The sequence below is a fragment of the Cottoperca gobio genome, chromosome 20 (genome assembly GCF_900634415.1).
Source record: "Cottoperca gobio chromosome 20, fCotGob3.1, whole genome shotgun sequence".
Taxonomy (NCBI): Eukaryota; Metazoa; Chordata; class Actinopteri; order Perciformes; family Bovichtidae; genus Cottoperca; species Cottoperca gobio.
Window position 1 is genome coordinate 14,570,626 of NC_041374.1, and position 15,308 is coordinate 14,585,933.

At 40.3% G+C, this 15,308-nt stretch overlaps 1 protein-coding gene and 2 non-coding genes across 3 annotated transcripts in view; 1 reads left to right on the plus strand and 2 right to left on the minus strand.

The window, feature by feature from the left end:
* LOC115025632 (partitioning defective 3 homolog) overlaps nt 1-15,308 on the plus strand; it is a 313,173-nt gene that overhangs the window by 24,990 nt on the left and 272,875 nt on the right. The window contains exon 2 of the mRNA XM_029458033.1: nt 9,154-9,252. Coding sequence (XP_029313893.1) covers nt 9,154-9,252 — 99 coding nt within the window. The remainder of the gene's footprint in view (nt 1-9,153; nt 9,253-15,308) is intronic.
* On the minus strand, nt 4,015-4,086 carry trnaw-cca (transfer RNA tryptophan (anticodon CCA)). The gene has a single exon. It is a non-coding gene; the product is annotated as a tRNA-Trp (tRNA).
* trnaw-cca (transfer RNA tryptophan (anticodon CCA)) lies at nt 11,851-11,922 on the minus strand. The gene has a single exon. It is a non-coding gene; the product is annotated as a tRNA-Trp (tRNA).

Below are 15,308 nucleotides of genomic sequence, written 5' to 3' on the forward strand. Positions count from 1 at the left end.
GATCCTCATGTGATAATGTCTGTTTTAATTTGTTAGTGAAGCCTTCATCGCAGCAGCAGTTCCAGCTCATGCTGAGTTACGAGGCAGCATGTCTGGCCTGTCTGAACACACACGCACACACACACACACACACACACAAGCAGTCCAACCTGTTCTTTTATCCAGACCAGATGCTCAGCTTTCCATGTTGTGCTTATCATCATATGTGCAGTTGTATTCCTGGAGAAACGAGGTTTACGGACTACAAATCCCGTACTCGCCACACAGCAGGTTAGATGACAACAAAGGTTGATCTGAGCATGCACCTCATCCCTCATCGGAAAGCTTGGAAAATCATGTGCCATTTGTCTAAATAATGGCTGAGCCTTTGACTTCTAGTGGCAGCAGGATATTTTCTCTGGCTCTCTGCCTGTCTCCCCTCCACAGCTACAGTATGAGACTCCAGAGACTTGACAGTAGTCTCTGCTCTGGCTCAGTGTGTGTAGGTGTGGCAGATATGTGGGGTCTCTGTGTTAAGAGGCTGCAGGATTTGGCTCTGTGTTTGACAGGCCTGTATTACCAGCTTGATCCCTTGCTAACCTCTCTGGCACTAATTCTGCTCCACATTTGTAGGGAAATGTTAACTGTTGGCCAACAGAAATATACATATATCTTTTTTTAGCCTTTCATATGCGCCTGACCTACAATCATACCCATCTTACAAACCCATTAATAATTATAGTAGACGCTTATAAAATGATGTTTCTTAACACAAGTGAAAATGTGGGGGTTGTGGGGGAAACTTAAACTTCTCTCCATTTTGAAAAAAAAGTAAGTAGGAAGTATTAATCTAACAGGTTCTTTTGGGCTTTGTGAGCATTGTGTTCAGTCTAAAAGCAAGATGTTGTTTAGTAACACATACTGTACATTCAACTGAATTGTTGAATGATTTATCATGAAGTATGTTGCTTATTGGAACAATGACAATGAGTGAACGAGCAGGAAATTTGAGACTTTTTGAATCTGTAGTTTTTTAAAGCAGCAAGCCAACATTGTAGACATTTGTAGACAATGTTCACCTTGTATTTATGAAACTGTGGACACTGAACTGATATGAATTTTAAGTTTAGCTTATTGTGCTTCATCGGTCAAAGAGATACCTTGATATGTAAATAGATTTTTACAATGTGAAATTCAGATAATAAGCTATATTAAAGAGTATGGTCTAAACCTGCTCTTTATGAAAAGTGTCTTAAGATAACTTCTGATTTGGCGCGGTATATACTGTGTTGAAAACCACAAATTATATATAATAATTCTCAATGAACTGTATGTAAATAAGTCAAAGAACATATCAGATTGGGGTGTAAATTGGGTCACTGGGTCAATGATGCAACGACACGGCAAGTGAAACTGCTCAACATCGTTTCTGTCACTTTTAGCAGCAGACTATCCGACTAAAGTTAAAGTAAAATAAGATTTCAAACATGAAGACTGTCACCCATCCTTATCCTCTGTCTTTGTGGGTGAGCACCCATGTGTCTGTCTCTCTGTCAGGGTGGGCTATATGCATTTTTGCACATGTCCAATTTCAGTGTCTGCAGCTCCTTACAATGTGTGAACATCTTTCAAATGTAATTGACTTCCAAGACCATGAAAGTTAGGAAGTTTTTCCTTGTGCGATGCGAGGGTCTAAGGCCAGAGGGTGCCCTTCATGGCCATTACATTTGAATTGATTTTGAGTCTTCAGTACTGTTTTTATTTTTGCATCATGCTGTAAACTATGGACGTGCTCCTATAGATAATAACATGCAGTAGGCCTCCAGTGTGTGCAGAGCTGCATGTTTGTGTACAGCGAGGTGTCATATTTCTCTTAGTGTTGTACTCTGCAGGTCGCTTTGGGCAGACAGGGCATCAATAATGCAGAGACCCTCGAGGTGACTTTGTCTCGGAGGAATACCAGTGTAAGGCTTCCCTCAGTACACTCGCTCTTTATCCCATTACTATCTGCCTACCTACAGACAGTATGGACTCGGCCCACAGTTTAGGGCTGCCATTTTCCACCAGGAAGCAATTGTTATGCCCCGAAGGGACGCTCTGTCTATTTAAGTGAACTAAAACAAACCTGGTGAACTAAACTGAACTGGAATATCAACTATTGTCTCTCACAGATAAGAGTCTGTCTCACCTTCAACATATGATGTCAACCAACCAACTCATCTGTTGGGTCTATTAGAGCTAAAGAAGGTTTTTATAAACTAAGTAGCTCTTTAGAATTAACAGTGTCTGCTCCACAAGGACATTATGACTAGACAACAAAGGCTACATTCCTCATTCAGTATTTGTTTGCACAAGAGGATATTTCTGCAGCATATTATGAATGACATTAAAGCGCAGTGTCTCACAGGATTTGTGTAACTCATCAGCAGACCGTCTGATCTAATGAGAAGGAGCATTATTGAGGCTTTTGTTTGCCTTTCATCGACAGCACATTGCTCAACTGCTGTTGCTTCTAAGCTGTGTGTCGGTGTGTGTATAGCCCTGTTTGCATATGTTAATGACATGAGTTATTCGATTTTTCTGTGAACTTTGACACACTGGCAATCTCAATTTAAGATATAAGGACTTACCCTTACGCTTCACACTACATGTGTCCTTGTAGTAGCAGTAGTCAGGAACTGTCCTCAATTCTGCATTTATTTGACTTTAGCTTGATAGTGACGGTGAATGTTTTGGCAAAGATAAAGAGCTAGCGAGGTGTGTGTCGAGGCAGAAAGCGTTTGTGACACTAGTGTTTATGACTCACAGGGAAGAACATACACTCCATAAATCACAGCCATTATTGTGCTGCTGAGTGCAAAACTCTCAAAGTGGGAGGCTGAGAGGTTGAACTACTGGCTTGAACTGGTGATTCACAGGGAGGTCCGTACTCCCAGAGGTCAGAGGTCAACGCCTAATAGTGCCTAAGCTCTTTGCTCAGGCAGGAACAGATCTGGAGGTTGTGCTGTCCTCTCTATATCTACTTGTTGAGCTTTTAGTAAGATGTTGGTAGTTATCTGGCCAACAAAAATGTACCCAGCCAATAACTTTTAGCTCTTAGATTTTAACAGGATGAGTGGCAACAGAAGTAGTTTAATACAATAATATACTATTTGTATACAGTGTTTAAATTAAAGTAAGTCTGCAGGTTTTACATCCCTTAAAGGCTACATTTCCAAAACCCCTGCAGGTTAAAAATTACTTTCATTTTCTTCAGCACTTTGACTTCTAGTGACATGTCAACTGCTTTTATTGCTTGAACTGACACCTTAACATCAGGGGCTGGGCTCACACACACCCCAGCGGTTGGTCTGACCCCAGCCGCCTCTTAATGCTCGGCTTGCCCTGCAACCGAGTGCAGGTGCACCACCGCTGGGTGCGTGGACAAAGAATTGTTAGTCCTTTTGTATGGTCAGATCTTCCACAAATAAGTTGTCACCTGTGGGATCCAGTGGGCCTTAAAATATTAACGACATAACGTGCTACACTTGGAAAAGAACCGTCACATGAAACAAGTTCTTCTGATAATAAATACTTTTCTTGTGTGAAATGTTGCATACATTGCATTAGATCAAGCAGTAACTGTGACCAAACTTTTAAGAGGTTATTCTAATTTAAATTAAGTTGGGGGAAATAGGACTGAATGAAATTATATTTAACAGAAGTCTTGTATGAAATTGCCATGAACAGATATTGCACATCAGTCTCACTCTGTAAAACATGTTGATATGAAGGGATTGTAATGTTTCTTAAGACATTCACACTCTTGTGTAATTCTGTTTGTTGTTTTCTATCTTTAAGGGATCATTTCCAAATGCTCGACATTCCCTAATGAGAAATAGGTCTATGTGTTATCTTTGCTTAAAGCCACAAGTGTGACTGGTCACTTTCTTAATGACTTCATTAATGTGTGTGTCATTCAAAGGTATTTCACTTCCCTTGAATATTTGTGTGACCGCATAGCTACAGCGAGGTTTGTCAGCCTTTAAAAGGTCCTGACCCCGACGTGATTTGAACACGCAACCTTCTGATCTGGAGTCAGACGCGCTACCGTTGCGCCACGAGGTCCTACTGCACTTCTGGACATTTGAGAATTACATCTGACCACTCATATACCCCCCCCGTGGGAATTGTAACACTTACAGGAGCTAATGCGGCAATCATAAAACACACACAGGCACATGTTCTCTCTTTCTCACACACACTTTTTTCACACCCTCCTCCCTCCCCCAGTTTCCTCCAGGGCACCAGTCTTTGTGTGGTCTTCGACAGGAACAGGCAACCCACTATGGTACAAAGACACAGATAATGAAGTGAAGAGAGCTATTGTCCGGGCTTAGCTGGCAAAGTGTGTTTGTGTGTGTCTGTTTGTGTGACACAGAGAACAACTACCTCTCTATTATACCTCACCTTCCACAGTGGATCAGATAAGTGGATACCTGATCAGACTAGGGTGGTGGTATGTAACTCACGCAACGTATGAATGAATGATTAAAGCTCACTAGTGACTAAACAGGTCACTGGGACAGGAGCTAAATGACTGGCAGACAATACAAACTGACACACCCTGCATATCTGCTCTGCCCTAAACAAACGTCTTTAAACGGACCAACACAGCAGTTATTATTCTGTGACTAAATCAACCAGGTCACTTTTTTCACATCTTTGTTTCTGCATGTTAAATGTTCTTCTGTTTGGAGCATGTTGCTACACATGTAACTAGCTCTTCCATTTACATGCTACACATGATACTTGACAAGTAGTCTGGCTCATTTTGCACTACGACTGCTCCGTTTGCTACATTCTCCTCTTATTAAAGTGAACCCAAGCATGCTGTACATTCCTGTACTGTTACATTTGACAATGCTACACAAAGACAATTCAAAATACTCCACTTTCATTTGCACTTTATAGTGAGTGTTTCATTCCAATGACGATGTTCGTAAGAGGTGACTGTAATATGACTGCGATCGCATTGATAGTCACGCTTTATTGAAAGCTCTCAACTACTTGCAGTATATTGCCATACCCGTCAAGTGTCATATTTTATATTTTTATGTCTTCGCTGGCATCTCATGGCTTCATCGTGTCACGTTGTAATGCTTTTTGTCCAACCCCACACATACATGGCCCAGATTGTCCATCCAAGCTTAACTTAACAGTTGTACTTGTCAGATATCTTTTGTCCGTGTGTTTTTTTTGTCGCTTTGTTAATTAAAAATGCAGTATTGGACAGGATGCGGATTACACCACGGCCACTTAGCCGGTTCGTAATTTGATAAACAACCGAATATCTTGTCATTATTTGAATTTATCTGGCAATTTTGACTTACAGACAGAAGTTCTCAATCTCGTTGACTCTCCAGTCAGACATTTTCATCCCCATCTTTTCGTAAATGACGCTTCTTCTTTAACCCTGGATGTTGGTATTCTTCCGGTTTCAAGCCAGCCACGATAGAAAGTCATCAACACGCCCAATTTGCTCGCTGTGAATTCTCCGGACAATTAGCGGTTCTATTTACACATGGGCCCCACTTTGTACTAGGGAGCTGGCAGGGTAAAGTCTGTTTAATTTACAAATGATTTAGACATTTGTGTTTTCCCATACAGCTCCTCCGGGTAATGTCAAGATGATTTCAGGGTTACAGTGCATGTGTGAAAGGGACTCAGGTTACTCTCAGGACTTGAATTGGGTGCTAATGTGGTCTGGGTCGGGAAAGCCCTTTCTCTCAAGTGTCACCTGGTTGCACTTAAGATTATGTGAGTGTTGATCTGATGTGGGTTTCGTTCCTCTGATGAACATAACGTTTCCACGGTAAAAACAACCTCCAATTCAAACCGTGTTAATAATGTTAATTGCTAGAATCAAACATTAATTGTCAGTCTGTTTCTGTAAGAACTTTGCACGATGAGAGTATCAGTATCTTTTTGGATTCATGAAAATAATATGACACTGATCCCGTTTGGGAAATTGTCATGGCCACTTGCTGGCTGAAGGCAGCCCAGAGAAGTGTTCTGCTCAAAAGTCTATCATCGGGGGGCAGATGACTTGGGCCCTCTGGGTAGTTTAGGTTTTGTCTAAGTGCATGGAACCATGCATTTCTGTAGTTATAGAGAACTACAAATGCAGATTTAAAAGTGAGAAAGCTACATATTTTCATGTCCAAGAGCCCATCTTGCACAACAAGTTGATTTAGTAACAGAGAAAATGGTTGACTGCTGAGCTAACACTTCATCGACCTCTCGGCTGTCCTCCCTACTCGCTGTTGCCGTACACTTCAGTAATATAAATGACTCTGGCACAATGCACTCTTTGTCGGGAGGATCTGCTCCCTCTGTGTTTCTCTTCAGTCCATTTGTACTGGCTTCCACACTACTGTACGTGTGTTCAACATGTGATTAAGTCAACATGTGTTCAGATTTAAAGATTTCCACTATAAATCTATCAGATCACATATCATTATTCAAGAGAAGTCAAGGTTTAAGTGAATCCTTGTGAAAAGCTCAGTTGCATGGGAGGGGGACACATGAGATTGTCACCCCTCACTGGGGAAGGAAAACCATGTTTTAAATATAACAACATTAAAAGACATGCCCTACATATTCTCACCAGTGGCATGGGTCTTCAGGATTGGAGAAAAATGATACTAAGAAGCAGGCTAAACACTGAATTTGACCTTTGAGTTTTTTGTGAGCTGAATGGCTAACATGACCAGCTGTAACTTCCTAGGAGGTCTTACTAATACTTACAAGTATCCAACAGAGGGGGAACAAAATCTTTGTGTGTGTGTGTGTGTGTGTGTGTGTGTGAGAGAGTGAGTTAAGACCTTGGTATTTACACTGTACACCAAAGCGTTCAGCCCTGCTCCAACCCAATCCCAGAATTCTCTGCTAATACTCTGGTAATGAAGAGTCCTTGGACTGATAATTCTTGGCTTGCTGGAGGCAAAGCACCACTGATGTGAGGCTCTCTTCGCATTTTAACCAAGTCAAGTCAATGTCAAATGCTTTCCTTCCATCCCGAGTGCATTTCTGGGATTAAGTTATGTGGCTGAGCTCTCAGAATCATATTTGTTCCTCATAATCCATCCAAGGAACAAGTCTGGATGAGGACCAAGCCAAACAGACATGGGGCATGTCAACATTTTGAACATATAAAGATTCCCCCCCTCTGTTTAATGCTGAAGGTCAGTTTGGTGTTTGTAATAACTTCCAGAGATGTTGATGTTTTTGTTGTGACTATAAAGTGGTATTGTGGTATAGTATTTACAATTTAAAATTTTCTTTTTAGTTCTAACTACCATGGGAACTAGATAATTTTCTAGTTGCTTCCGATTTCTTGTCTTTTGTCTTTTGGGAACGTCCCTGATAAACTTGCCATCTCCCCCCCCCCCCTGGATAACCTCAGAAGGAAGGAAAATACCACACAGTTATTCCCCTCATGATTTGGACCAATTTGCCTGGTGAACCGCATTGGAGTTCAGTACAACAGAGCCATGCATGAAGGCATTTAACCACAAACTCGAAGACAGCTCAGTTTTGTAGGAACAGAGACAGAGGGAGGGAAATAGAGTGAGAACAAAATACAGACAAAAGAATGAGGAGATTCTTTTCTTAACATGGCAAAGGAGGAAGGACAGTCACTGAGCCGAGTGGTTTCTCCTCAGCCTCCTGTCTGACTGATGGAGAACAGGGAGAAGGAAAAGGACACGTGGAGAGAATGAGACGTTTTTATTTATTTTCAACATCAAACATCCAAAACTACACATGGAATCTTCAACACTATTCTGTTTATATAGGCCTACAGTGTTTACAACATGTCCAACTTTCACAATATGAAGCTGCTTTACACATCCAGTAGTTTCCTCTAAAAACGATTCTGCTCTATAAAGACAAACCTACATATTTGATCACAATTTGAGTTGACTTGACCTCCAGCTTCTAGCATAGCTAGTTTAGCAGAGTAGCAGTAACTGCCATCTAAGTGTTTGACTTTGTGGGATTTGGTAATCGCATGTGTCAAAATATAACACTATGAATGCTAATAGTGTACAGACAGTGACCTAACGTATCAGACAGTTCATTTATATAAAGATTATAGATAATTAAAATGATCAAGTTGAAAGCAGTTGGTAGATACTGTATTACCCTCCAAATATCCTGACGAGTACCCAAAGGCAGATTACACTATCTGCATTGCAGGTATTATGTATGTTCTATGGAAATAAGAAAAGAAGAAATGATAGCTTTTTCATATTTTATATTTTGCCAGCCAGAACACTTTGAAGTGCTGTATGTATATTAATGAGATTTTAGATGAGCATGTGTCTTGTGAATATAATGGTGCAATATTGTGATGTACTGCATATGTAATATCTTTAGAATATATGGATATGACACATTTACACTTCTCAAACTATTATGTGAACTGCACCTCCCACGAAGCACACTGCATACTCTACACTATTTGAAGCAGCATTAAATGAGTAGAATGGACCAAATCTGTAATAATTAAAAAGCTATTATGAACATATAGCACTTCATCATAGTTTGAGAAAAGCAGTTATTTATATGTTTCTCAGGTTTCACAGGTTATGACTCATAGAGTTGATGTACTAATTTCTCGGCACTACATGCTGTACCTGAATACATCATGTAAGCATGAACGATATTCATATGCTGATGCAAAAAGGTCAAGGACAGAACGTAGGAGGGTGGAGGAGTGTCGCCTCCTAAAGCCTACATTGAAATGTATAAGAACTGATGAATATGTTCCTCCTGTTGTGCGTGTATCACACTTCTCTTTTCTACTTCCACATGGAGAAAGTTACGAGCCATATGCTTACTTTGCAGGCCATCCAGCAGGGGATTAAAATATTTCATAACTGCTATCATGATGTCAATCCATAACCATGTCAGAGCCGCCGTGTGCCAGCTGACTGGATCGTTTAATGAACCACGTGGTGATTGGATCAGCTGATTCCCAAGGAGACACAAGCTCCTAATTCATTTGGCCTGGCAATGCTAACATGTTGTATGGCTTTACTTACATAAGGCTCAAAATCCTAAGTCTATATTGTGCAAATAAAGCTGATCTCATTAGAGAGCTAATACTTTTTATTTGTTTTATTCTAGGACCCCAGCTACTGGGTCCAGGTCCACAGGTTGGAACATGAGGGAGGCATTTTGGACCTTGATGACAAGCTGTGCGATGTGGTGGATGACAAAGACAAGGTGAGTCAAAGTGTGTGTGGAATCGAGAGAAAAGGGGAATATGTGTTTTCTTTCTGTATTTGTTTATTTTCCCAAAATCTCTTTTCTTTTTTTTGCCACTTCTTTCCATTCCTCTTTTCCTTGTGCAAAAAATAGCTTTGGTTGCGTCTGCTCTCTGAAAACCAAGTGAATAAAGCTTTGGCAGTACTACAGAGAGTTCAAATAACATGTGCTTTTGCACCTGTCTGCTTTTACGCTGTCATCATTACTAAAACATTACAGAACACTAAACTACTGCAAACCACTATGCTCTCTGTTTAATCATTCCCACCTCCTGGCAGCCCTCCATCGCTTTCATATATGTAAGGAAGGTTGAATGATACAGTGTAGTCTTCTGTGTTGCATCAAGGGTCCACTTTGATGTGTGTGTGTGTGTGTGTGTGTGTGTGTGTGTGTGTGTGTGTGTGTGTGTGTGTGTGTGTGTGTGTGTGTGTGTGTGTGTGTGTGTGTGTGTGTGTGTGTGTGTGCATTACTATATTTTCCAGTATAAGTGTGTGGGCATGATATCACTTTACTCACTGCAAATGATTACCCACAATCCCAATGCATGTTCCCCTTGGGAACAGTGCTGACTACACCTGAGTCACTAGCTTTCTTGCTTTGATGCTGGGCCAGTTCGTAAGCTTTAACCACTGTTTGTGTCCATGAGTGGGAAATGGTTTAAATGTCATCACGTTTGTATTACAACAATGATAGGTGTCTAATAATAATGTAGTTTATCCTTGTGAAGGGATGACATGGGTGATTTATCCAGGTTCATCATCACTTCAAGGATATCTACGCCTTAAGCCAACAGGGCCATCATAATGTATTCCTGTAAATGATGGTGAAACATGTGAGTTTCCATTGAAAGCCTTTTCTTTGATTCCTATCAGCTTTCTCAGGATATATGATATCCTGGAGCTGCTGCTCCAAAAATGTATCATGCTGTTTCATGTATCTAAGGTTGAAAGTTCAGTGAGCTGGGAATTGATGTGAATAGTTGGTCTGTTTGATACGCAGCTGCTCTTTGGTTTTGTGTGTCCATTTGTACATGAATGAAAAACTGTGTGCATGAGAGAGAGGAAGAGTAAGTGTGCATGTGCTTATAATGACTATGTGGTAGGTGCCATGGTTACGCATCTGATGGGATCAGGGGTGGGAGCAGCTGTTTCGCACCTGCTGTCTAAAACACTCCTTTCTCCTTTTCTCCTCTCCATCCTCTCCATCCTCTCCTCTCCTCTCATCTCCTCTCTTCCTCTCCTCTCCTCTCCTCTCCTCTCCTCTCCTCTCCTCTCCTCTCCTCTCCTCTCCTCTCCTCTCTTCCTCTCCTCTCTTCCTCTCCTCTCCTTATCCATCTTCTGTAGTCCTTTACAGACAATATACAAAGAAAGAAAAAAATAATGCAGTTTTAGCAAACTCATTGACTACCTGGTGTCATAAGTTGGCATATATATAAGTTTTTTTTTTCTTCTTCTCATTTTCATTATCTTCCATTTGTTCTGATGCTGTGAACATTTGCTCCACCTGGTGGTTGTGAGAGCTCCTTACATCCCACTGATGACAGAATATTGAATGATAACATTTTAGCCTAGCCAATCAGCAAGTACTATAACAGCTGATTTTGAATGTCACTCTCATGAGAATTGTTTCACAGTAATATTCTAAAGGTTATGTTACAGGTCTACCTGCATTATACTGTACAATCACTAGAATGATATACTGTAGTAAAACTCTGTTGGTCGTTGCTGTAACTGAGTGCATAGCTCAGCTGGATCTGTACCGAGACAACTAACAGCCGTGTGTGTGTGTGTGTGTGTGTGTGTGTGTGTGTGTGTGTGTGTGTGTGTGTGTGTGTGTGTGTGTGTGTGTGTGTGTGTGTGTGTGTGTACGCATGATTTTATCTCAGTGTGTGTGTGTGTGTGGGTTTTTGCTTCTTTGTGTGTGTGTGGTTGTTAGTAGTAGTAAATCCAGTCCGTCCAGTTGTTTCCACCAGCTACTGCCTCTGTCCCTGTTTGACTCTACTAACAGGCAGGAACACAGTTAGGCTGTTAATGACAACACTGCTCTTATTATTATAGTTGTAATACTTCCACAGGCTTCCTGAGCTGTGCTGGGCCTAGATTGATGTTGGTCTATGTTTGGAATGCTCAGAAATAAACTTTACTGTCTTCTCTCTCTTGTGTGATTTAAATGCTTGTTAAGATTTTATTTTACCTGAAATTGGCTGTTTTTTGTTTTTGACATTGTTTTAGGTTGTAAGGTCGTTGATCCTGGTGGTAACACCTTTATCCACATTCAGAGTATCAGTGGTACTAAAGTTTACATATTAAAATAAAGAATCTATTTAGCCATACCGAGCGAAAGTGAGGGCTGTTCAGAAGCCATTTCTAAAGAGAGGAACCTCGAGCACTATGTTATTCAGTTCTATTCAACGTTTTCAAGGTATGTCATCTATCTACTAGTAATTCTTTTTTTTATTTTTATTTCTAGCTGTTAACTGTAACAGTAACTGATGCCAGTATAAGCACAGGTTCAATGGAACACGTCAGTGGAGCGACTGCAGCCCTATAAAGAAATTGACCTCGACGTGATTTGAACACGCAACCTTCTGATCTGGAGTCAGACGCGCTACCGTTGCGCCACGAGGTCAACACAACCTTTGTTTTTAACCAGAGTTTATCTCCTCTCCTCTTCTCCTTCCTCTCCTCTCCTCATCTCTTTCCTCTCCTCTCTCCTCTCCTCTCTTCATCTCTTATCCTCTTCTCATCTCCTTTCTCTCCTCATCCATCTTCTGTAGTCCTTTACAGATAATATACAAAGAAAGAAAGAACACAGTTTTAGCAAACTCATTAAAGAGTATTTGGCATATTTATATATATATATATATATATATATATATATATATATATATATATATATATATATATTCTCATTTTGAATTTTCTTCCATTTATTCTGATGCCGTGAACATCTGCTCCACCTGGTGGTTGTGAGATTCCCTTACATCAGGGGTCGGGAACCTATGGCTCGCGAGCCATATATGGCTCTTTCGATAACGCAATATGGCTCGCAGACAATTTTGAGCTGACATTTAACATGATTAACAGGTAATACATAATTATATTGTGTCATTTTAAAGTAAAACATTTAGCAGCGGATTTGTTTTTAGTTCTCCCCTCTCTTTCCTCCGCCCTGTCTCTGGCTGTAGGTGAAGGTGTGTTCACACGTGTGTGCGTAGGGGGCGGAGCCCCACCCTTCGCGAAACCGAGCAGAGGAGAAACTGCACAAAGCAAGCAGTAGACCAGGGGGGGTCAAACTCAATCACAGAGAGGGCCAACATTAAAAACTGGGACTACGTCGAGGGCCAAACACGGTCCACATGTATTGAACAGGGTACACATAAAGTGCAAAAAGATATGGAACATATTTAAGTCAACTGCAAACGGATTGCTGAGCAGTTAAATTTTAATTTCTGAGCTGCAAAGTCGGCAAATGGTCTCAGTTGATCAGCAGAATGCTGTCGGGAACACAGCGGTGGAGATGTTTGTCAGTGTTTGGAAACTCGTAGTGACCAAAGTTTCCTTCTGCATCAGAGTCTCCCACAGGCAGCTCGGCATCATACATGTCCGTGATCACACGGCCCTGAAGCTGCAGGTTTAACAGTGAGATGCTTCGTTATGTCGCACAAACAGTCCAGCTCACATCGTCCCAGAGATCTGTGCTGTGTTTCCCTTTGCTTTCCAAAAACTTTCATTCCATTCACATATTTAGTTACTTTCTCAAATGTATTTCCCCGTGGTTGTGCCATGCATTGATTTAATTACCAAAACCGGCGGGCCAGTTATGACAGACATATGATATTTTCTCGCGGGCCGGATATAATTGCCTTGAGTTTGACACCCGTGCAGTAAACACTGAAACGTGCACATAAATGAGATGAATAACGTAAGTGTTATTTATTTAATAAAAGAGCACCTGTTCAATGAAACACTGATACTGCTATTAGTACTCAGATTAGTTATTCTTAAAAAATGCACGCATAAAGTTGCATTCAAATTTATTAAATATATGGCTCTCAAGGAAATACATAAAAAAATATTTGGCTTTTATGGCTCTCCCAGCCAAAAAGGTTCCCGACCCCTGCCTTACATCCAACAGATAATTGAATAGCAAGTACTGTAACAGCTGATTTTTGAATATCACTCCCATGAGAATTGTTTTACAGTGATATTCTTAATTATAGGTTAATTCACAACTCCACCTGAATCATACTGCACAGGTTTAATGGAACACATCAGTGGAGTGACTGCAGTCCTTTAAACCTTTAAGGTGACAAGCACAACATTTGCACACTTAACAAACCTAATAATGTTAATGTGAGCTTTGCCGCTTCAGATAAGCAGCATTGTCACTTTTCAAGTTTCTGTGAGTACCGTTGGGAGCACCCAAGCCAAGAAGTATATGTGAAAAGTCTGGCTCAGGTTCAGCAGGTATATTATAATGCTGTGATTCATATGCACAGAGCTGCATGCTGCAGCTTGTCTGTCTCTGCTCCACAGAGCTTCACATTGATGATCTAACTTCGAACTTCACATGCATAAGGAATATTACAGAGTGTATTTGTACAGTAGGTTAGGTATCGTTTTTTTGTTGCAAAAATGTCCCTCTTGCTTTTTTCAAGTGTTGCTCTTGTGACATCGAGCTCTATGTCTAGTCTTCATTTATTTCCATATATAGTTAATTCTGATGAAATTCTGATGTTTTGTTCTAACACTACCTGTAGTATTATATCTGTTACTAGGGATACATGAATTGTAATGTTTGTTTGAGTAATATTCTACAGATTTTCTACAGATGTTGCCAGCATCTTTTTGGTGCGCTACTGCCACAATTGGACTGAAATATGAAATAATAATTTACCAGAAAACCAGTTGATCATATTAAACTTATTCTGCTATTTAATCTTGTTAAATGTATCGTTACATGAGTTATGACTGCCACTGTGCTTTATATTCTATACACATTTCTGTCTGAGACATCTTGTCTTTGCTATTCAAACTCGAACTCTAATGCTGAACTGAGAGCTTTGCTGAGGACCAAAAACAAAACAAAAAGGGATTAGGGTTAGAGAGTGTCTGACTCGAAATCAGAAGGTTGTGTGTTCAAATGACATCAGGGTCAAACATTTCCTGGTGCAGAACAATCATTGGATTTAAAAATCAGTTATTATATAGTCCACTTTGGCTTGTTGTAGAGATTAGCACACTGTGTGAAATAACACAAATAATCATAAACACCACACAATGAGGATACTATAGACTTTAAAAGGTTTTGGCTAGTAGCTTTACAGAATAAGTACACCAGGATTCCAATTAAATAGGAAATATTAAATAGAACCTCGTTTATTTCTTAGCACAGCCACACAAAATTTTGTTTTTCCAGAAGATAGTAGATATCGTGGCCTGATGTCTGGTTTTATATGCACAGATTTAGACACACTGCTGATCATTTAAAACGAGACTATCAGGGGACCGAATAAGCCCCTAGCCAAAAACACAACCTCATGAAGTCAGTCGAGAGTGAGAAGGAGGTGTAAACTTTCATCTAGCTCAAGAGCCTTGGGTTAGACTTTTGAAATGCATTTAGTGTGAAATATACATCTGATAGCTATAACATGGCTGGAAATGGCTGTGATACAGACACTTCATCCATACACCAGATGTCAATGTGGCAATTAAAATGACTCCTGCTTAGGAGATGGCCTTAGGAAAGAGATTCACAATATGGGTCTGCTGAAATGAGTTTATAAAGGAATGAAATGGGTCTGATATTGCCAATTAGATCAAATTAGATTAAACTTTAATGGTCATTGCAGGGAAATTGGGCTATTGCATTAGCATTGAAAATGGTGTATAAAACTTCAAAACTGTTGTTGTTGCACAAGACAAACTTATTGTCTGACACGGATGCAAACTCCCTCTCAACTTGCTCTAATTAAATCCTTTATACGTGTGGTATAAGATTGTGTGTTGCAG